This window comes from Rutidosis leptorrhynchoides, chromosome 3 (assembly GCF_046630445.1).
Source record: "Rutidosis leptorrhynchoides isolate AG116_Rl617_1_P2 chromosome 3, CSIRO_AGI_Rlap_v1, whole genome shotgun sequence".
NCBI classification, from domain to species: domain Eukaryota; kingdom Viridiplantae; phylum Streptophyta; class Magnoliopsida; order Asterales; family Asteraceae; genus Rutidosis; species Rutidosis leptorrhynchoides.
Window position 1 is genome coordinate 19,795,268 of NC_092335.1, and position 23,683 is coordinate 19,818,950.

Below are 23,683 nucleotides of genomic sequence, written 5' to 3' on the forward strand. Positions count from 1 at the left end.
GTGGTGCAGCCGTGTAGCATTTTTCCTAAGATGATTTCTTAAGTATTGGTCTTTTGCTAGAGATAGTTTAGGCTCATGAACTCATGTCGTCCTACATATGATTTAACTACTTAGTTCTTGTGTGTCGTCATCAAAACAAAGTGATTAACTTTTGAATATTATGCTTTGAATCTTAACCAACACCTTTTATTTTCAAACAATGTTTATTTGAATCAGTGTAATTTAATCATTCTTAAATTCCATACATGAGTGCACTAGACAATGTTGCGTATATTTTACATGCTATTCACAACTATTGATGCATTGCGTAACAATTATAATATAATGTGATGCAGCATCTACCACAAGAGTTTGTGACACTGCCAGAGCTGAGGAGCGGTCAGACGTACGAATGCGTTGACATTGAGGACATAATTTATAAATGGAAGTTGTTGGAGGAAACATCAAAAAAAAAAAAAAAACAAAACAAAAAAAAACCTAAACCTATCGGTTTCATCTAGGTGGCTCAAGTTTGTGAACGACAATGGGTATGTTCCTGGAGACAAAGTGTGGATTGTGTTTAACCGTGAGAGGCGCAGGTTTGAAGTCGCATGGGATGATTACCAGATTGTATAGGAAGAATGTTGTAAGGTATTTTGGATTTGACTCTTTTGTTGTAATTATGGATGCGTTTGGATCGTTTTTTGAAGATTCGTCATGGCGTAAATGGAAGCTTGTAATGGTTAGCTACTGTAAATGGAAGCATGTAATGGTTAGCTAACCTTTTGTGATGTAACTTAACTCTTAACTTTAATACATGTAGTTAAAATTTCGGATATGTACGTCAATGAATGACTAGCGTTTGCGTAGGTTATAATTGTTTTTCATTGTAGTTTGTATGCCCCAAAAATAGCAGGTCAAATGTGTCGTGTGAATTGCTAGATAGCGTTAAAATCGCATAAACCTTAGAGCAGCAATGCGCGAACCCTCAATTCTTGTTTACTATCAAAATGCACCATAAAGTTATCACATTCTAACTTCTTGAGGTTTTAAAATCACATATTTTTTTTCATCTTGATTGTCTACTACTGTATGAAAGTTTGTGAGTGTCATTTATAAATCAACTACTTAAAGACCTGCGATTTCGCGAATTTTATAAAATGATAGAATTTAATAGAGTATTTGTTAAATTGATTAAAAAAAAAACAATATCAAATAAACCACAAACGGTTTTGATCTATTTTATCCTTATATACTAAAACACCTCCAAGTTTTTTATGGTTTCCTTTATTGAAAAAAACCAAAACGGCATCTAACCTATTTATTACCGTCTTCTATCTCCCACCATCCTTCCCCAGATTTTACCCTACATTAAAAACCCTCCCTCTCTTCCAAACAAATCCCGTCCTACCCACCAGCAACAACGATGGCCACCACCTCCGCTCCCACCAACACCGGCCACCGCTACCGCCACCGCCACCAACGCCTCCATCGCCACCACCTCCACCGACGCCATCACCTCCGCTACCACACCTCCGCTGCCACGCTGCCACAAAGCCCATTGCAACCCCAAATCACCGGAATCAATTTCGTTTTCCATAATTGTCGGAATCAATTAGGTTCTACGTCAATTGTCGGCTCCATCCATTGCTTTTGCTGGTCGGAATTCAGGTAATTGCATCATTCGTTTTGGATTTTCAGATTATCTTGGGGAAAAAAACGAAGTTTGATAAAAATTAGGCTTTAGTCCTATAAAATCAAACTGTGGTCATTACCATGGTGCTTGCTATGAACTCCGTTGTAGCTATCTCCATCGTGCTTAAATTTTCAAGGGTTGTTTTCCCATTTTTTTTTGCTAATGGTGGTGAGGAACTTTTCCCCTTCCTTATATACTAATAAACACCCAAAGTGTGTCATTTTTGGGCGATGAAAACCAAATTGTAGCCATCATCATGGTAGCTGTCATTTGCTGGTATTATCTCTGTACTTTTTAAAACCTATTACATTATTAGATCAATTTTACACAATTGCATGTTTGATTATTTTATTTCTTACATTGCTTGAAATAGTCTTCTTTTTATTCACAGTAAAAATGTCTTTAGTTGATATTTTTTGTTGTTTGCTTTTCACAGTCACTTTACATTATAGTAAGATATTTATAGAATCTGTATTTTGTATCTTTATTAATTTTCATACGTGTTTCGCATTACGCAGGTGTATTGCATGATTGCACTTGTGTGTGCAATCACTATAGTGCGGTTGCAATTTTAGTTAGGGTGTATTTGGACGAAAGTAGCTGTAGCTGGAGTTTATAGCTGGAGCTGGAGCTTATGAGTAGGAGCTGGAGCTGGAGCTTATTTTTGAAGCAGGTAGCTGGAGCTTATTATTTTTTATAAATGTTTGGTAAACTAGCTGGAGCTTATTTTTCAGTTCATAAGCTCTACTTTTTTTCATAAGCTACTACAAGTAGCTTATTTTTTCAGAGCTTATGATTTTCATAAGCTCTACTTTTTTTGTCTTCCAAACAAAGCTTATGATTTTGAGCTTATTAAAATCATAAGCTCAAGCTCCCATAAGCTTCAATAAGCTCCAATAAGCTACGCGCCAAACACACCCTTAGAGTTGTGCTTTATGCTACGTTGTGAAATTGTAAAACATACCCTTCTGTTTCACGGTAATGTATAGATTCGTAACTTTTGTCTATTGACATTTGATTAAAATATATATGTGTACTGAATCTATTGAACCCGGTTATTAGAATTAGATGATTGATTGATTGTTTGATATTTTCATATTGTACGGATGTCATACGGTCACCATTTTCTTTGTTTAGTATTTTGATATTGTAGGCTGAGGAGGGTGAAGTAGATGATGAATTCGACAACCTTTTCACACTAGGTAAGAAGAACACTATGGAAAATTATGCAACCTTAAAGTTGATACTTTCGGTAGTTAATGATTCTACTTATATTTTTGTTCTCATTTTCAGTTAAAATTTGTTCTGTCTCAATTGTCACTAAAGCAACAATAGTTGCTTTACAATGGAAATGATATGAGGAATACTCAAACACTGAATGCCTGAATGGTCTTGGTGTTAGCAATAGATAGGTAGATATGTAAAAGGACACATCTGAATATTTGTACTCCAGTTGTGAAACCAACACATTAGTTGTGGAACATTTACTTTTTTTACATTTAAATGTATACGTTTATGTATACATTGCAGAATTCATGGTCAGTTTAAACTTTAAAGATTATTAGATATTTATTTTTTCAATATGTAGCCATTGCTTAGTGATATGCTTTGTATGGCAATGTTGACCCATCTATAATCTATTTATTTATTTGTTCTTAGAAATGTTGCAATAACCTGTGTTTTTTCTGATTTAGCAGAATAATAAGTCTCTTTTTTTGTGGATGGTGTTCAAAGAAACGATGAAAGGGATTTCGGTTATAGTCTCGGGTTTGGTGAGTTTTTTTCCCCATCGCAAAAATTTTAATGATTTGCAGTTATTTTTTATTATTGCCTTTATTGGATGTTGATAATTGTAGTTTGTTTTCTCGCTAACTTGGACTTTTAATTGTGGTTTATGCATATTCAAGCCGCTTTCAAGACATATTAGATTCTTATGTATACGTATACGTATAATTATCGCAAATCAAACAGTTTATTTCAAAAGAAAGGCACAACAAAAACCACCACCCCCACCACCACCAAAAACTCCAACATCGCCAAGTCAGTTAATAACACTTTAACATAACAACATAAGAAAAAACTGTTTCATACCCACTTTATTTTTGCAGACAAAAGACAAGACGAAGGCAACCACAGCGCTCCTACGCCCATTCCCCCAACTCCGATCAAAGAACTAGAAGCAGCAGCTAACCTCGCCACAAAGAAAACACTATTCCCTACATCAGATAATAAAGGGACTAAGCAAGACATCAACTGGCCACAATCAAGCTGTAAATCTGTAGGACAATGCCATTTTGTTTATGTATATAGTCAACACTGCGTAACTCTCAAATAGTATTAGACCTGTAAACAAACAACTATCACGCATGTACTATTAGCTATGTAATGTAATGTCAACATACACAACCATTTTGCATAGACATTCAGGTCACACATACCGCTAACCTATTTCCAGCGGAACAGTATATTCCAAAGACAAAACAACTACCGCAGCAACGCGCGGTCCGTTTCATCACTAGTTCAATAACATAAATAGACTTCATAATACTTTACACATATCTAACCATCAAAGGGTTGTAATAAAAAATGCTTATGAGTAAAAGTACGTACGAAGCTGAAATTAAACGATTTTTTTTATTATGGATGGAAATACTAAATAGATACATATATAACTATTTCATTAACATGAACGTCACAAGAATTGACCCATTATATAGACTCACGAATTCGCAGAGATTTTTGAGAGATGAATCACCATTGACTTGTATGAATCACTATATCTTGTATAATATCTGTTAGGTTTATAATAAATTGATTGAGTTGTAATATTAGTGTTACCTGACTTATAATCAATGTAGGTTTTGAACCTAAAAAACAATACATATAAAATAAAATTGAAAGTCTAACACTGTAAAAAAGGCAAACATCCATTTCGCCAGAAAAGAACCGCGAATTCGCGGGATTGGTTAAAAAACATTGTTGTCATAAAGTAAAACATAAGGTTTCATGTACTCGTATTTTTTCTTTGATTTTAGAGTATATGATATGCAATAGACATGAAAAAGAATATGATACACTTCAAACATACCTTTTTGGGTGTTATGTGACGGCTTGCATGCCAGGTACCTGTATATAGTAAGTGGCAACAAATACTTTCACCAACAACAAATACTTTTAACAACATAATGTACTACTACGAAATATATACAATAATATTAATGGGTCGTGAGTTGCACCGGTATTTTGTTAACAATTGGTAATAGGTTCAACACAAATTACTTGACATTAAAGTTGTAGTAAGGGTAAACACAACCAATACTTTTAAAAATTGCTTGTAGATGGTAAATATATGTATTACAACATCTTCTGCCTTTTGACATCTGCCTTTTGTTTCTGATGTTGAATACATTAATAATCGGCTACTATTGTTGGTATATTTGCTTCTTCATATTGTAGAGAAATAGCATGTAAATGACTAAAATCACAAAAGACCAAAAAATAATGTAATAATAGACACTATATAACATAATTAATACCTATAAGTGGAGAACTCGTCTTTCAATAGGAATTGGAATGAAAACGTGCTCTGATATTCACTCCGTTGTATACATTTTTTCTCCTTACTGTGGAAATGTTTTAAAAAAAAAACTATGAGTAACTTAATGACTTAAAAGATCATCAACAATGTTTTTTTCAACTTTTTTATGACTATTCTGGTAATATGATAAAAGACATTATAACAATGGAGATAACTAACTCTGAAAAAAAAAAAAAAAAAAAAAAAAAAAAAAAAAAAAAAAAAAAAAAATTAATAACAGGAGTTTGGCTGAGTTATAAGAATAACATTATTCAAATGAATAAACTTACCCACATAATCCTCTAAACACAAATTAATAAACATTCTCAATAAATACTTATTTTCTTTTCTTAAAAGAGTTTCCTCACATACTTGCTGATCTGATGGTCGAACATAATTTGTTTGAATCTAGTAACATAATTTGTTTGAATCTAAATACTGTACTGACATTAATGAGATATATATAAAGATGTGCATACCATGCTGGTGTCCTTTGCTTTTCTCCTATTATGCTAGGAAGGGTACCCGAGTAGCAGTTGTAATTAAATATGGAGTACTTATAAGTGGTGAGAATTCGATATTCCCTTATCTCCACCCTCGAAACACTACATCGTCTTCTAATTCTATTTTTAGCCGATCAAGCCAGTCCAATATTGCCCCTTGATCAGTTCCCTAGCTAAATTTATTTCCATGTATAAAGATCTCCAAACTAAAATTATTCCCAATTTCACAAAACAAAAAATATTAGAAGAAAGCTAACATAGATGACAAAATGGGCGGGTCGAGTAAATATGTTGTATTAGGATTATTTAAAATATTCTATCTTTAACATGTTTATAACTAATTCACATGACAAACAAGACTAATAATTTTTTTATCATTCCAATGGTAATTTATGAATTTCATGATAAGGAATTACAAAATACACTTTGTGCAACTTGTGATAAGTTGACATGTTTCCCCGCTCTATTATACGAATATATACATGTCCAAGGGGTGATTCGCTTGATTGCTTTCTTTGATTTAATTTTCAGATTCTTTTTCACCTTAAACTGTAATGGAGACTTGTTGGCTTCTTGAGATGATGTCCATGATCCTACAGATACACATACACAATGCTGAGCGTACATCAACGAATCACAACAAAGAATGTAACCAAGTCAAACCAACTCAACTCATAAATAATTATAGTGAAAATACATCATAATATACATAATATACACATTACATATTCAATTAGTAAAACCAATGTACAAATTACATATCACATATGATAATATTAGGTAATCCTAACCTAAACTCTAAACACTATAATCTAAACCATAAAATCAAATCTAAATGCTACACCTTAAAACATAAACTCTTCTAAATCCATTGATTTAAAAACTAAATCTAAACTCTAACCCTAAACCCTAAGCCCTAAAATCTACAACCCTAAACCTTAACCTAAACCCTAAATCTAAACCCAAAACCTAAACTCCAAACCCTAAAATCTAAACCGTAAATCAAGACCCTAAACTCTAAACCTAAACTCTAAACCCTACATCCTAAATCTAAACCCTAAACCCTAACATAACCCCTAAAAACTCTAAACCCTAAAATATAAACCCTATAATCTAAACCCTAAACCTAAACTCTAAACCCTAAAATCTAAACCTTAAACCTTAAATCAAAACCCTAAACCCTAACCTAAACCCTAAACGCTAAATCTAAACCCTAAACTTAAACTCTAAACCCTAACCCTAACCCTAAACCCTAAACCCTAAACCCTAAACCCTAAATCTAAACCCAAAACCCTACATATGGTAATAAATTACTTTCAATGATAACACAAATAAATAATATAACATTTCAAATGTTTAAAAATATAAATAAAAAAATCATCCATATTGACACATATAATAAGAATCTTAACGTAATATACTACCCACTTGACTAATTATAAAAGCCGCCCATATTGACACCTATAATGAGAATTTTAACGTAATCCTTGAATGCATGTAAAATCTCCGGAACCAAATTAATACCTACATGTAAAAGCATGTCTATTTACATTTTACAGTATGATGTTATCAAAGTAAAGGTTACACATCTTACCCATTTCTATATTACGTTTGGGCTGGAATGGCCACTAACAAATACGATCAAGTACAAAATACTATAAAAACGAATATCACTTACCGTTGGTCGAGTGGGAACTGAGCATGCTCTATTATTGTGTCATGATAAAGCATGAATGTGCATCTTGCTGCGAATGTTCCATATTATTTTGAATTCAAAGGACACTTCTTCCCATCACATCCCCACCATTCCAGCCTATAGATGGGGATTTTAGTTCACAAATACATAACCTCACAGCTTAATAAATCATAATTTCATACCTGTAAAACAAACAAAATAACAACCCATGTTAGCAAAATTATGATGACTACAAAGGGAAACCAGAATCACAGAATCGCAACCCCTGTTAGCAAAACTATGGTTCCGGTCACAAAAGGAAACCATGATGACTAAAACGGCCAGTTATGGTAATTAACAAACAAACATATATTTTATCAATTTGATCAGAAAGGTGCAACTATTGATACTAAACTTTCCGGAACTTGGAGAAATGCATTTGATCATGTTTACTCAGTGCAAGTGTAATAAAATTGTAAAGATTAGCCACATAACACACAATAAAACACACCGTACACACCTTTTAATTGTAGTATTTATATTCAACCAAGTTATTACATATGTATTCATAAAATACAAAAATCATTATTTTGTAACACATATTCTCCTGAACCTAAGTTTGGCTGTTTCGTACCTTTAAGAAGATAATCAGTTACCCAATGAATCGCTGTTTTCGCAATTCATAACTCTCTTTTCATCATCGCACCAAATTCAAACATAGTCAACGACAACATTGTAGTAGTAAACGTCATAATAAACCCAAATTCAAAATTATCACGGGTATCATAATACCCATAAACTAAATCCACCTGCACAAATAACTTACTTCGATATAACCATGGCTCAATTAAGAGTTTTTTTTTTAATTTATAAAATAAAGAAAAAGAAATGTATAACCAAATAGAAGGGGATGGCTGAGATAGAAACTTTCTATGCAAGCTCACATGTTGTACTTTGCAAACGTTGAACAAAATGTCAATACTTCCGGATGTTGTTTAATGGACAAGCTCCGTCATGATGACACTGAAACAACAAATAACGACATGTAAATATGACGTTATGACCTTTAACAACAGTTCATAATCAGAGATAAAACATTTTACAACTACATATCTATTATCTATCTATCTATTAAATGATCAAAACACATATATTTCTTTTAAAAGCTATAATTTTAATAACACCATGAAACTCCAATACATCATTTGGTACACAAAGGGTGAACCATACTCCTATATGACTATTACACCATCATGACCCAACCAAATGGACACACTAACTGGACACACTAACTATGAATATATTATATACTCATGAACACACCTTAGACCAACAACTATCATTTTAAAGCAAATGGGCTTGTAAAAATGTTCATGTACGCACATTTGGCCATCAACTCATGGATTAAATCTCTATAGTACACCCATTGACCCCAAAACGATTAAAACACATATAGTTCATCCAATATGTTAGATTAAACGATTAAAACTGGAATACCATCGAATTATCGTAAAAATTAACTTGAAAGATATTGACCCATAAGCAACTAATAATTATCAGAGGGCCATTAAAACGTCAGCAAGTATAGTTTATCCATTAAAACTTATGATGTTTTAAGCAACTGTTGATTGTTAATTTTATAGGTTCATATCGGATGCTTACACGATAACACAACATTGCCAATCATCATCCTTATTCTATCAGAATTTTGGACGAAACCTTTAAGGTTGATTTTGTTTCTCATGTCGTTCAGATTCCTTGAATATATGTAATGGTTGGGGATCCGGTATCTGTAAACAAATGGACATATGAGTGTTCTCATAATACAAATAGAAAGACTAAAATTCGATTTCATGTTACTTCATAGAAAAAGGAATAAAATGAATAACTAACTTTAAGACCCATAATCATTAATCATACTCAATATAGAAATTTCATACGCCCCTGCTTTAACAACCATAAAACAAACTACTCCGTATAATGCATTTTGAAACTATAAAGTACACCATTCACAAAGTAGGGTATGAAGTACATGGTCAATTGGATGAACAGGGAAAAATTTTTTTAGCACATATACTGGTATAATACAAAAATACTCACATAAGTGCTAATCATATATCCAATACTTTAGCACATATAGTGATATGCAAAATTGATAGATGCAAAAATCTAAACTTAAATCATTGTTCTTGAACAAAAATCGAAACAGTGCTAAAATTGATTGCTACTATGATTTGATTTTTCTACATCAAAACCAAATTGAAATCGAATCTCACCTTGATAACGTTCCGTCAAATCGAAATCGAAAATTTGATTGCTACAAAGTATAACTTTTAGTATTGGAAATGAACACCATAGATCGAATTAGTATTACATCGTAATACGATTAACTCTTAACTGATTCACGTGGGTGTTGGGATCGTTTTGCGATTAACTCCGGCAAAATCACAATCTAATCGATCTAGTTGATTGCGGCTTTTGAAGATTAGGGTTTTTGGTATTCAAAATTGAGAGCCTGCGTTTTTTTCCCCTGTATACGTTAGAATGATATTATACACGTTAGAATGATATTATTTTCACAGACCTCTAATTTAGATTTATCATCCTTTTTTTTTTTTTTTTTTTTTTTTTTTTTATGTATTAAGGGGTATTATTGAACTTTTAAGTACTAATCATTGATTTATTACCTAGGGTAATATTTTTAGGGGATGATCAATGATCGTTAGATTAAGGGGTATTGTAATGTAATTTTTCAATCTAACGGTGATTAAAGAGATTTAAAAAATATTTATTAACTAATCAAAACCCTCTTTTAATGTAGTAGGATATGATAGGATGTATACATACATAATATACATGTTTATATCTATGTTAATATCTATGTTCTATGTATACATACATAATATACATGTTTATAATTATATCACTAAATCACATATACTACTGGTCACCATTATTATATTGAAACAAATTTTTTTTATTTAATAAACGTTAAGTTTAAAGGATAAGTAAGAAATTGCTTCCGTTTTTTTTATTTTGGAAATGATATTTCATGTGAATCTTTGAGAAATAATCTTGTCCCTAAAAAAGTCGAAGTCTTTGTTTGAAGAGCTTTATTGAAGAGAATTCCGGTCCGTGTTGAATTAGATAAAAGGGGTATTGACCTTCATAGTGTTCGTTGTCCGGTTTGTAATGATGATGTGAAGTCGGTGGATCATTTTCTATATAGGTGCAAATTCACAGTTGATATATGGACTGGTATCTTTAAGTGGTGGAATTTTGAAAACCTCTCAAATTTAAACGGAAGCAATTATCTCCGAGGTATATCTTCGCGTTCCATGTCTTCTTTCGGAAAGTATCTTTGGCAAGCCGTGGAGTGGGCTTGTGTTTATCTTTTGTGGAAGAATCGTAATGCTACGGTGTTCAATAACAAAAGAAGCATTGCTCCGGTACTTCTGAATGATATTCAAGTCAAATCATTTGAGTGGATTTCGGTTCGTCTAAAAGGAAAAGATACAAGTATCGATTGGTTGAATTGGCTTTCGAATCCCCATGTTTTTCTTCATAGATAATTAATTAGTTTCTTTGTTGGGTTGCAATCTTTGCTTCCCCCCCCCCCCCCCCCCCCCCCCCCTCTTTGTGGCTGTTTTTTAGTTTTTCCTCGGTCCGCCTCGTTTGGCCGAGTGCTTCATGGTGTTCTCTTTGTGTTTCGTTTTTTTAATACCATCTTGCTTTTTAAAAAACAAATTTTTTATATTGTTCTCGGTCAATAAACAGATATCCATTTGTGATCACTTAAATTAATGACATTGAATTGGAGTAACAAACTTCCATAGTCTGTGGGTCCATTTATGTGAATATGAGTATGTCCAACCTAATGTGCAGACAACAAAAAGTTATATTGTCCCACATCGTTTGATAAGTTGAAAATATATAGTATAAAACTAGTAGCCGCTAAATATAAAGAAAATCAACTAAAGATGGGCCTCTTTAGCTAGGCCTGATTTGTTTTGCATATTCCTAAAAACTAGGCTTACTAAATTTTAAATTGTTGGGCCCCTAAAGTTGTTGGGCCACATGTTCATGTTGCACCCCTTACAGAACTATAAATTCAATACTCTACATACACAACTATGATTTTTTTTTATTTTTTTTTACTCTTACAACGTAATAAAAGATTTTGCTATACCTATAAGTCTATAACACACATTAAAATACATTTAATTTTTTGAAATTAATAATAACAGTTTCTGGATTAGTGTTAGTGTTGTATATTATTAATACATAGTTTTTTTTATACATACAAAAAAATATAGCAACAACAAATGTGGAATATGAGAGAGATATGGCAAATACAAAAAAATAAATGACGATTAAGTCATGGCCTCAGTGGATTTGTAATTTTTAGTATTTTTCGATTTTTCCTTCAGTAAATTTTTTTTGCCCAAAAACTTCTATATTTTGCCCAAAAAAATAGTTGTTACGTTTTTTAAAAGAATTTCGGCCCAGTGAAAAAAAAATTGTGTTTCCGCCACTGACAGTTAACATGGGATCATGGGTATAAAACTGACCTATGACTTTGTTTTGATGAGAGAAAATAGGATCAATCCGTAACTTCCTCTTCAATTCCTTGTTTCTCGGAGTGGGTTGAGATCATACCGGATCACAAAATTACAATATGACTCCAACCTCCTCGTATATGGTGATTTTGAGTGACTGATAATTACTCGTTCAATCCTTAACCTTCTAATTACTACTCCGTCCCCAGCCGATGCACCACCACATTATGTCATTTCACGAAGAATCTTAACTGGTAGCGGCGCTTGTGTTTCACTTCATTGTGCACAACACGTGATGGGTATTTTCATCCTTTTTTATTCCTTATTTTTTTTTTTCGTCTTCATCCTAACTTCATATTCTTCGTTCTTTTTCCATTTTCTTCATTTTCAAGTGTTAGTCGTAGGGACCTCTCGTGAAACAAGTGTGGCCTCTTGTTAAAAAGTTTAGGGGGACCCCTGATGAAATAGGGGTTAATCACAGGACCTCTCATGCAATTTTTTCACTTAAAAATATGAAGTGGGGAACAAAGCGAAGTCTTATCTACAAAACGACCGGAGAAAACCTCAGTCAGTGACTGCTACTTCCGACGATGGCGTCAATGGCGCTCGCCGTTACATCAATTCCGATGAATTCAAATTCACTCTCTTTCTCTCATTCACCCTCCGTTACCTCTGTTCCTATTTCTTTCTCCACTACTTCAATTTCTCTTACTTTCTCTGATAGCACCTCACTTTCACCACTCGGTACGTTAATAAACCCTAGCTTTATATAATCGTTATGCTTTAATGCAAATTTGAACTTCAATTAAATATTTTTCTGCGTAACAGTAAAAATGTTTTTGTTTTGTGATTTAGTTTATTGTGGAAGAGGTGATAAGAAGACTGCTAAAGGAAAGCGATTCAATCACTCGTTTGGAAATGTAAGTTCATTCTACTGGTTTTGTTTTTACTTATTAGACTTGAAATTTATGCTGTATTAAAGTTGAAAATCACCTTTGTATGTATCAAATTCAGGATTATTATGTTTCATAATTATGGTGTATGTATGTATTCAGGCGAGACCAAGGAACAAGAAGAAGGGGAGAGGACCACCGAGAGTGCCTGTTCCACCTGCACCGCCCCGTAAGGACAAATTTGACGATGGTGAAGTTGTTAAGATTGAGATAGATGAGTCACTCTTTTCAAACTGATAAACATTTAGTTGTATGACTTGATTTCACTTTTTGTGTTGTATGTTTTAATACTTGTTTCTAGGTGAATCATCACATTCTGCTATTTATTCACCAGCAAAGTTTGTGTATTTGAAATGATATTTAAATCCACATTAGCCTATGCTCTATTTATATTTAGTTGTACGAGTTGATTTCACTTTTCGTGTTGTATGTATATTTTAATACATGTTTATAGTTGAATTATCACATTCTGCTATTTATTAACCAGCAAAGTTTTTATGTTTGAGTGTATATTTAAATCCGCATTAGCCTATGCTCTGTTTATATGGTACGATACTTACCTGGACGTACGGAAACCACTGCATTTTAGAGGAATAATTAACATAAATCATATTGAAAAGACTGATATTGTATGGCAACTGGTAAGAAGTCATGAGACATAATAGCGCTGTATAATATGATGCAGTTGTGTATACAAAGTGTTGGAGACTACTAGTATCGAAGTGTATGTATGCAGTTGTAAGATGCCAAGTTAGAATCGAAGTATGACAAAGTGTTGGAGACTACTAGTATCGAATGTTAACCCTAGGCTGTCATATTAACCATTAACATGATGTAGAATGGGAAAATGGAAAATGCACATTTACTATCTCATACTGTACATTTTATATGATTAATGGCTGCTTCCATTTGCTTAGAGGTGTTGAATGTCACAATTACTCAAAAGCGATATCTTGAAGATGTATTTTCATTCAAGTGATGTATAACTGCGTTCGAGTAGTATCCATCACAAGTTTTCAACTGATAAATTGGGAAGTCTAAGAGTAAAAGCTAAAGAAACTAGTAAATTTCTAGTGATAATTGATAAATAGTCAAATAAGTAATCATTCTATATGTTTTATATATCGGAAAGACATAATTACGCTCCTCGTCCCTGTGGTATACCTCAAAAATCACTCCTCGTCCTTTTCTCAATTTTTTTGCATTACTCGTCCCTATTGTATTAACATACTACATTCCTCGTCCTTCCGTCCAACTTCTGTCAATTTTAGTCGTTAAGTGCAGTCATGTGCCAGGCACGTGAGGGTACTTTCGTCACTTTACCCCTAGTCAAACCCCTAAAGCTTATAAAGTCTGTATATGAACTTATTTTCATACCTCTCCCAAATCCCAAATTCATTCAACCACACCCACCAGCCACCAATAACCGACCACCTATCACCGCCATGTCAACCACCAGCTTCATCTCCGGTCAGCTCCGCCGGCGATTCCGCATCTACGACTAACACCACCATCAGATCTGAGTAAATGATGCGTATTTTGGTGATGACGAAGGCGGAGAAAAAGACGGGAAACCGGAAGCTGCTGCTGCTACAACCGGAATCTGCTGCAAACAGTCGCAGAACGTTGGCCTGATGGATATTTCAGTTTCAACCGAAATCAATTTCCAGATTCTATACCCGTTTGAGATTTCTGGGTTCAAGTACCAACCGATTAAACTCCAAATCTAAAGCATGATTACTCGACGCAAAAGTGTTATGAAAATTAAAAAGTGTAAATGCAACATCATATTTTGTAATCTTCAGTTGAATTTCTCGATTACTCATGAATGAATATTTTAGGTGGGTTTTGAAGATAAGAGGTTTGGTTTTTGAGTTGTTGTGAAGCAAAAACCATTTAATTTGGGCATTTATACAACTATTAGCTACTAGATACTGATCGCCATTAGTACACAACCACCAATTTGTTTTTGATTTTTATTTTTAAACATTAGGGTTAAAGATGTATTTTTAATTTAGTTAGATTTAATTTGAATTTGATTTTTATTTTCAGATTTGATTTGTTAAAATATGGATTAGATTTAGTTAGGGTTAGTTTGGATTTCATTTAGTTAGGTTAGAAGGGAATGAGAGTGAAAATGGAGAAGAAATGGGTAAAATGACGAAAATACCCTCACGTGTCTGAAACATGACTGAACAAACGACTGAAATTGACAGAAAATGAACAGAAGGACGAGGAACGTAGAAGGTTAATATATTAGGGACGAGGAATGCATAAAAATTGAGAAAAGGACGATGAGTGATTTTTGAAGTACTACAGGGACGAGGAGAGTAATTATGTCTATCGGAAATGATGTATTGATGTTGCTGCATGATGCAAGTCTGCAATAGTTCAATTCCCAAAAATTTTGTAGGTTAGAACGTAATTGTAAACATAAAAGTAAACTAGTAGAATATTACACTAATCTAACAATTGGTTTTCATTCTAACAGGTCTAATTACCTATTTAGCTCAAAGGTTCATGATTGTTGGATATCCTTTGAATATCTGACTGAACCTAAACACTCAGATGAATTTCAATTTTCATGTTGTATTTCGCATTAGCTAAATTTCACAATTGTGTTCAGTTATTTTATAAATTCATAGATCACAATACCATAGTTTACAGGCAAAATTGTTACACCTAAGCAATACATACAGATCATCGTTTGCTATCGTAATCAACGATCTCTTTATCAGTAACAGATCTCGAAAGCTGAACAATCGACCTACCAATCGAATTGATCCAATCTTCTTTTTCTTTATCAGAATCCGCGATGAAATACATGGTATCGGATGTAACGACCCGTCCTAATCCATCTGGACGAAGTCATCAACATTTGGTTCCATTGCGAGGTGATGTCCTAAATATGCCATGAATGATTCCACGTAATGTCTTTAAGATGAGCAAATGCACAGCGGAAGATTTCTTTCATACCTGAGAATAAACATGCTTAAAAGTGTCAACCAAAAGGTTGGTGAGTTCATAGGTTTACCATAACAATCATTTCAATATCTTAATAGACCACAAGATTTCATATACACAAACGTTTTAATAAAAATATTCTAACTGGTTGAGCACTTGGTAACCATACTTAACATTTAATCAACGTCGCATATTCCCTTTATTATGAAATCTCACTACACTGTACCAAGAGTAGTCACCGAAACGAAGTACTGTGCAACCGTTGAATACTGGTCGTCCAGTCCGGTTGGGGTTGTCAGGCCCGATAGATCTATCAACAGGATTCGCGTTTACAATACCACATGTAAATAGTAGTTACCAAGCTATTAGGGAAGATATGCAGGGTGGTACAACTCAACGTAGAATATATTTTAAGTACTTGTGTCTATTTTGTAAATCATTTATAAAACCTGCATGTATTCTCATCCCAAAAATATTAGATTTTAAAAGTGGGACTATAACTCACTTTCACAGATTTTTACTTCGTCGGGAAGTAAGACTTGGCCACTGGTTGATTCACGAACCTATAACAATATATACATATATATCAAAGTATGTTCAAAATATATTTACAACACTTTTAATATATTTTGATGTTTTAAGTTTATTAAGTCAGCTGTCCTCGTTAGTAACCTACAACTAGTTATCCACAGTTAGATGTACAGAAATAAATCGATAAATATTATCTTGAATCAATCCACGACCCAGTGTATACGTATCTCAGTATTGATCACAACTCAAACTATATATATTTTGGAATCAACCTCAACCCTGTATAGCTAACTCCAACATTCACATATAGAGTGTCTATGGTTGTTCCGAAATATATATAGATGTGTCGACATGATAGGTCGAAACATTGTATACGTGTCTATGGTATCTCAAGATTACATAATATATAATACAAGTTGATTAAGTTATGGTTGGAATAGATTTGTTACCAATTTTCACGTAGCTAAAATGAGAAAAATTATCCAATCTTGTTTTACCCATAACTTCTTCATTTTAAATCCGTTTTGAGTGAATCAAATTGCTATAGTTTCATATTGAACTCTATTTTATGAATCTAAACAAAAAAAATATAGGTTTCTAGTCGGAAAAATAAGTTACAAGTCGTTTTTGTAAAGGTAGTCATTTCAGTCGAAAGAACGACGTCTAGATGACCATTTTAGAAAACATACTTCCACTTTGAGTTTAACCATAATTTTTGGATATAGTTTCATGTTCATAATAAAAATCATTTTCTCAGAATAACAACTTTTAAATCAAAGTTTATCATAGTTTTTAATTAACTAACCCAAAACAGCCCGCGGTGTTACTACGACGGCGTAAATCCGGTTTTACGGTGTTTTTCGTGTTTCCAGGTTTTAAATCATTAAGTTAGCATATCATATAGATATAGAACATGTGTTTAGTTGATTTTAAAAGTCAAGTTAGAAGGATTAACTTTTGTTTGCGAACAAGTTTAGAATTAACTAAACTATGTTCTAGTGATTACAAGTTTAAACCTTCGAATAAGATAGCTTTATATGTATGAATCGAATGATGTTATGAACATCATTACTACCTTAAGTTCCTTGGATGAACCTACTGGAAAAGAGAAAAATGGATCTAGCTTCAATGGATCCTTGGATGGCTCAAAGTTCTTGAAGCAAAATCATGACACGAAAACAAGTTCAAGTAAGATCATCACTTGAAATAAGATTGTTATAGTTATAGAAATTGAACCAAAGTTTGAATATGATTATTACCTTGTATTAGAATGATAACCTACTGTAAGAAACAAAGATTTCTTGAGGTTGGATGATCACCTTACAAGATTGGAAGTGAGCTAGCAAACTTGAAAGTATTCTTGATTTTATGAAACTAGAACTTTTGGAATTTATGAAGAACACTTAGAACTTGAAGATAGAACTTGAGAGAGTTCAATTAGATGAAGAAAATTGAAGAATGAAAGTGTTTGTAGGTGTTTTTGGTCGTTGGTGTATGGATTAGATATAAAGGATATGTAATTTTGTTTTCATGTAAATAAGTCATGAATGATTACTCATATTTTTGTAATCTTATGAGATATTTCATGCTAGTTGCCAAATGATGGTTCCCACATGTGTTAGGTGACTCACATGGGCTGCTAAGAGCTGATCATTGGAGTGTATATACCAATAGTACATACATCTAAAAGCTGTGTATTGTACGAGTACGAATACGGGTGCATACGAGTAGAATTGTTGATGAAACTGAACGAGAATGTAATTGTAAGCATTTTTGTTAAGTAGAAGTATTTTGATAAGTGTATTGAAGTCTTTCAAAAGTGTATAAATACATATTAAAACACTACATGTATATACATTTTAACTGAGTCGTTAAGTCATCGTTAGTCGTTACATGTAAGTGTTGTTTTGAAACCTTTAGGTTAACGATCTTGTTAAATGTTGTTAACCCAATGTTTATAATAACAAAAGAGATTTTAAATTATTATATTATCATGATATTATGATGTACGAATATCTCTTAATATGATATATATACATTAAATGTCGTTACAACGATAAACGTTACATATATGTCTCGTTTCAAAATCATTAAGTTAGTAGTCTTGTTTTTACATATGTAGTTCATTGTTAATATAATTAATGATATGTTTACTTATCATAATATCATGTTAACTATATATATAACCATATATATGTCATCATATAGTTTTTTACAAGTTTTAACGTTCGTGAATCACCGGTCAACTTGGGTGGTCAATTGTCTATATGAAACCTATTTCAATTAATCAAGTCTTAACAAGTTTGATTGCTTAACATGTTGGAAACATTTAATCATGTAAATATCAATCTCAATTAGTATATATAAACATGGAAAAGTTCGGGTCACTACAGTGGATCGGGTCGAGAGTTCGAAAGCAAACTCCTTGTTAATCGCATCTTCAGCTCCTTTAACAGTAAGACAATCAGCCACTGGGATGACTCCACGTGGTCGGGAACCGCGCGTGACGATTGACTCTTTGAACCAAAAGAGTTTTCCTTGTTTTAGAATGAACCAACGGCGACGCCAGGTTTTGATGTACTCGCCTTGCTTAGTGAGCCAACCGGTGCGCTCGGGGTTTGACCAGTACTCGATGCCGTCGTAGTCGTCGGGGTTCGGCGGTAATTCGCCCATTACGGATCTCCATAGGCTGATCATTTGGTGGTGGTGGTGGTGGTGGTGGCGGAGATTCAATTTGGGGATGTTTGTGCGGTGATGAAATAGAGCTACGGCCTATGTGTGTTTGTGACGGAGATTGTTACGATTATTGTTTTTCTTTTTTAAGAAAATAAAAAATAAAAGTTGGAAATAAAAGAGATCTTTCATATCGATATCCAGATATTTTTTATAAATGGATAGATTTTTTTTTTTTTAACCAAGAACAAAATATTAGTGAAGAAATACTTTGTTTAAAGATAATTTTTAAATCACGGGTAATGATACAATGTCAAATTTTATGATTAAATTTAATTTTAAATTTAGCATCGAATACAATTTTTAAGCACTTATATAAGAGGATTAAGGGTTAGAGACACCAAACTCGGTGTCTAATTTCAGTGTCTTTCATCACACTGAAATTTAACACTGAAATAAAAACATGAGAAATCGTTCGGTGTCTAATTTTAGTATTTAATTCATTTTTAATTTTTATTACTTAATCTGTTTTTTTATACTTTTATTTATTATTTAATTTATTTAAGTAACAAAATATATAATGCTAGTTAAAAGACCCGTGAATTCACGGGTTTGTTAAAAAAACTAATAAAGATGTAACTCAAGTCTAAGTTGGCATCAAAGAAAGCCTTTATGGTAATTGATACATGCATTATCTAAAGGCACAAATAGCGAAACATGGGCAATTGAACACCAAATGGGTCATAATGATGTCTTTAGCAAAATGAGTCTGTTTCATAAAATATATCCAATTAAGTGATTCAAAACTCAATTGCTGATGATTAATGTTCATATTCATACGTATAGCACATTAAGGATATTCTATTCGTTGTAAAGCCCTAAACAATATCACAAAGTGACTATGCATTTGCAAAGGAAATACCAACAAAAGTATCTCCAGGGTCATCTTTTATTTGACAATGTAACAAAATCTATTGCAAGTCCAAATTAGAAAAAGTTTTATCAACGGTAAGGTATGTTCACTAACTTATCAAATTGAAATGCTAACACTAACTGCTATAGCTACACATATCTTCCATCTAATCCATCTGAATCCTTGCAGTCCCTTGCATATCATTAGATTCAATACACAATAATGTTAGAGCATAAAATTGTAAAATGTGTACTTAAAGTGTGACTAAATAATATTGACGGAGCATATTAGATCAACTGAAGTGCAATTTTAACCCATTTACTTATAAATGAGTCATGGACCAAAGTATATCACAATCTCTAAGCCTTCTTGAAATCTAATAATCTACTCAAATGATTCAACCTACAATAGATAAGAAAACTACCTTACCTTTTACCATATGAAAATAAGTCTAGCGGTAGCATCGTTGCCATTATTATCAAAACTTCGAACAAACTTACAAAGAAGATAACCGATTTTAACTCTAGTCCATACATGCATAATAATACAATCAAATTAAACCAAGAAATGACCAGAATTGCAATTTGGACACTTTTAATAACATATGTAAAAGATAAAAGATGCAAATGATGAGTTTAATATTGATATTTAACCCTGCAAAACTTATTAAACTCATCTAACAATGAAAGTTACAAAATTTTGGCTCGAAATTATTGCACATTAGATGGAAGGAAAGTGAATATCTATTAAAAGTAAGGGTAGGAACTACATTAGTTTAATAAAATATAATATTAAAAAAAGATACAAATAAAAAGTTCTATTTCAACAAATTGTCCATTTAAATAAGCATAGAGTGACGAAATTAGAGTGCGCTTTTATATCTTCAATGCATATCTTTTAAGCATCACATATTGTTATTAACAAAACAAACAAAAGATAAGCATATGAATGAGCAAGAATCACATATTACATAAATGAGCAAGCAAGAGAAGTTCATACCATATGAATGCATTTCTCTCATACATGCTTTTCATACAAGCTATGTACCTGCATTCCGTAAACCACCATATATAAGATAAACAAAAAATATCATTCACTTCAAGAATCAATTGCTATATATCAAACAACTATAAACAAAATCATTATCTAAACCAAGACTATACATCAAAATCTTTAAGCAAAAAAAAGATGGATATAACATAAGCTTGAAGCTAAATTCGTCTACATCATCAACATAACAAAATCTTAAAGTAAATCATCAAAAGATTCTGGGAATATTATCATCATCCTTATTTAAATAATATTGAAGAATGAAGTTAATTGCTTGTTCATAAACCATACCATGTAAATCTTCTTGTGTGCATTTCATCGAACACGTTTCATGCTCTTGCATAATCACCATCTAACTTCCCAAACCTGCATCTAATCTCCATCAAACTTGCCAAACATGCATCCACATCCTAACTCTCAGACATTAAACAATTTAGTGTTAAATAAATTGAAAGAAACAAAATACTCGAGAATAAAGCCAAACACAACTTTATTAATCGCTTTCAAATCATTCATTTTATACATACTTGAAAATTTCTTGCCAGCGAAACATGAAGATTATTTATCTGATTTAAAATTCTAAAAATGAGAATTGACAACAACAACAATCTAAGAGCACCAACACAGATTTGTAAAACCCATTTCGAATATATAAAAAACATCAACATATAAGCAAAATCAATAATAAATTCACAAACAATCAGTCATTACAGATTTAAACTTAATCCAAAAATTTAAACAAACAATAATCAAAATATAAGTAAAAGAATGCAAGGTTAGACATACCTTAGACCAAAACACAAAATTCTTGAAACTTTATGCCGGTCCGCATGAATTAAAAACTGGCGCTTGCTTGAAAGTTAGGTAAATACCTTGAATAATATACCTCTAGCAAAATCAAGTAAAAATCCTAAAAGCCAAATCAAATATGATATCTATAACTGAAAATCAAGAAATACAAAATCCAAGTTAAGATTAAAATGTACAGTCCTAATTACCTGTTGAATTTGAAAACAATATCGATATCGATTTACCTTGAAAATTTAATTTTAAGTGTTGAAGGAAAAGATAGCAGCATCGGAAACGGCAGTGGTAGCAGCAACGACAGCGACGACGGTGGTCACAGCAACGGCAACGGTGGTGGTTGATGAAGGATGGAGATGGGTCGTGGTGGTTTTTTGATGTTGGAAATTTTTAGGGAAGCAAGGATTTTGAAGGTAAGAGCGCTCCCAACGGTGGTGTCTCCACCTCCGCCCAGCAAGAAGCTGATGGTACCAAACCGCCCAGACGACCGCCCAGACGACCGCCCAGCCCTCCGCCTCTCTTCTCGTCCATTTCAATCAGATTGCTGGATGGATCTTGAGGGTTTTTTATTTTTATTTTTTTATTTTTTTTATTTTATGAAATGGAGGATGAAGCTAAATGGAGGATTGAAGCTTTGAAAAAAAATGGAGGATGAGGCTGTTGAAAGAAAATGAAGATAAGGTTGTGATATTTTTAATTTTTTTTAATTTTAAGTGTAGGTCCCACAAAATTTATGGTCAAGTATGATTCATACTCATTCACGGAACATATTTATTTTATTTTATATTTGTAAGTAATTAATAGTTTTTAAGTTTAAAGGAAATTATATTTGATTATGATATAAATAGTAAATAATAAATTATATTTAATAATAAAGTATTTTTAATATAATAAGTTTTATGTTTAATTTAAATTATTTGATTTTTAGAAAAAAATAAAAAGTAATAAAAAATATGGAAGAAATGTGTAACTGTTGGGGGTGTTTAGTCATGGGTTTAGTCCTGAAAAGGAAGTGCTGATGTGACGCTGAGGTGGCGTCTAGTCTTCGAGAACTAAGGCGAAACCATTGAGAACACTCTAAGTATATGAGAGAAACCCTAGAAGAAGAAGTTATGAGTCTCAAAAAGTTGGTCTGTATTTTAATTAATCACGCTTGTTTTTTTTTTTTTTTTTTTTTTTGATTATTAATTATTTTATTGTAAATAATTAATAATGTTTAAATTTAATTGTAGAATAATTATGTTTATGACATCACTTAGGACCCTCACAATTTTTCTATTTCTTTTTTGAATTTTTTTAATAAAGGAAAAAACTTATTTATGATGTTATCATTTTAGAATTTTAATAGAATTTATTATAGATAAATCAAAATATTTTTATTATGCTTTTTTAAAAAAAAAATTGGCCCAAGTTTTTTAAAAAAAATTCAACCCTTTTTGCCATTTAATCTTTTAACAAAAAAATATATAAATTATACTTGGCCCAAAATAATAAATGATATTTAGTCCATAATAACAAATCATATTTAGCTCAACTTTTTATTTATAAACCCTAAAATACTAAACTTCGCTTACAACAGTCTTCTTCATCTTCACCTTCATTAACCTCCAACAACCACAAACAAAAACGATTAAATGATGAAAAAAAATAAGAAAAAGGAATTAAAAAAGGAAGAAAATGGCAACATCGGTTACTCGACGGTGAGCTCCAACGACGGTTTAATGCCGAGAAGGAGTCGATCGGTCCACCGTCCCAAGCGTCAGATTGGGACGACGGTGAAAAACAGGGACGACTCCCTGTGCTCTA

General features: G+C 32.5%; 1 protein-coding gene and 3 long non-coding RNA genes across 11 annotated transcripts; 2 read left to right on the forward strand and 2 right to left on the reverse strand.

Annotated features, from left to right (window-relative positions):
* The first annotated feature begins 1,280 nt into the window (after positions 1–1,280).
* Positions 1,281–4,078, forward strand: LOC139895801 (uncharacterized). Of its 4 annotated transcripts, none has more exons than XR_011776025.1 (3): positions 1,281–3,087; positions 3,373–3,447; positions 3,784–4,078. It is a non-coding gene; the product is annotated as an uncharacterized lncRNA (long non-coding RNA). The 4 variants fall into 4 exon arrangements; XR_011776024.1 differs by having other exon boundaries at positions 1,281–2,877; positions 2,969–3,087; positions 3,373–4,078; XR_011776022.1 differs by having other exon boundaries at positions 1,281–1,951; positions 2,194–3,087; positions 3,373–4,078.
* Positions 4,079–6,033: 1,955 nt separating this feature from the next.
* On the reverse strand, positions 6,034–9,954 carry LOC139895802 (uncharacterized). 3 transcript variants are annotated; one of them, XR_011776028.1, is made up of 6 exons: positions 9,707–9,954; positions 9,093–9,220; positions 8,358–8,453; positions 8,065–8,239; positions 7,434–7,633; positions 6,034–6,348 (listed from the first exon to the last, which is right to left on the reverse strand). It is a non-coding gene; the product is annotated as an uncharacterized lncRNA (long non-coding RNA). The 3 variants fall into 3 exon arrangements; XR_011776027.1 differs by having other exon boundaries at positions 8,328–8,453; XR_011776026.1 differs by having other exon boundaries at positions 8,065–8,453.
* A 2,556-nt stretch (positions 9,955–12,510) lies between these two features.
* LOC139895803 (small ribosomal subunit protein bTHXc-like) lies at positions 12,511–13,357 on the forward strand. Its single transcript, XM_071878347.1, has 3 exons — positions 12,511–12,733; positions 12,845–12,909; positions 13,045–13,357. The coding sequence occupies exons 1-3, from the start codon at positions 12,580–12,582 to the stop codon at positions 13,177–13,179; spliced, it is 354 nt and encodes a 117-aa protein (XP_071734448.1). The 5' UTR covers positions 12,511–12,579; the 3' UTR covers positions 13,180–13,357.
* A 6,659-nt stretch (positions 13,358–20,016) lies between these two features.
* Positions 20,017–22,376, reverse strand: LOC139895804 (uncharacterized). 3 transcript variants are annotated; one of them, XR_011776031.1, is made up of 5 exons: positions 22,108–22,376; positions 21,860–21,961; positions 21,365–21,483; positions 21,023–21,070; positions 20,017–20,215 (listed from the first exon to the last, which is right to left on the reverse strand). It is a non-coding gene; the product is annotated as an uncharacterized lncRNA (long non-coding RNA). The 3 variants fall into 3 exon arrangements; XR_011776030.1 differs by having other exon boundaries at positions 21,860–21,983; XR_011776029.1 differs by having other exon boundaries at positions 21,860–22,014.
* Positions 22,377–23,683: the final 1,307 nt, after the last annotated feature.

What these genes read in the sequence shown, in the direction of transcription:
- LOC139895803 (XM_071878347.1), top strand. Translation starts at nt 12,580, where the DNA reads ATGGCGTCAATGGCGCTCGCCGTTACATCAATTCCGATGAATTCAAAT. An exon ending in CACCTCACTTTCACCACTCG is followed by an intron (nt 12,734 to 12,844) that starts GTACGTTAATAA and finishes TTTGTGATTTAG; the next exon opens with TTTATTGTGGAAGAGGTGAT. An exon ending in TCAATCACTCGTTTGGAAAT is followed by an intron (nt 12,910 to 13,044) that starts GTAAGTTCATTC and finishes GTATGTATTCAG; the next exon opens with GCGAGACCAAGGAACAAGAA.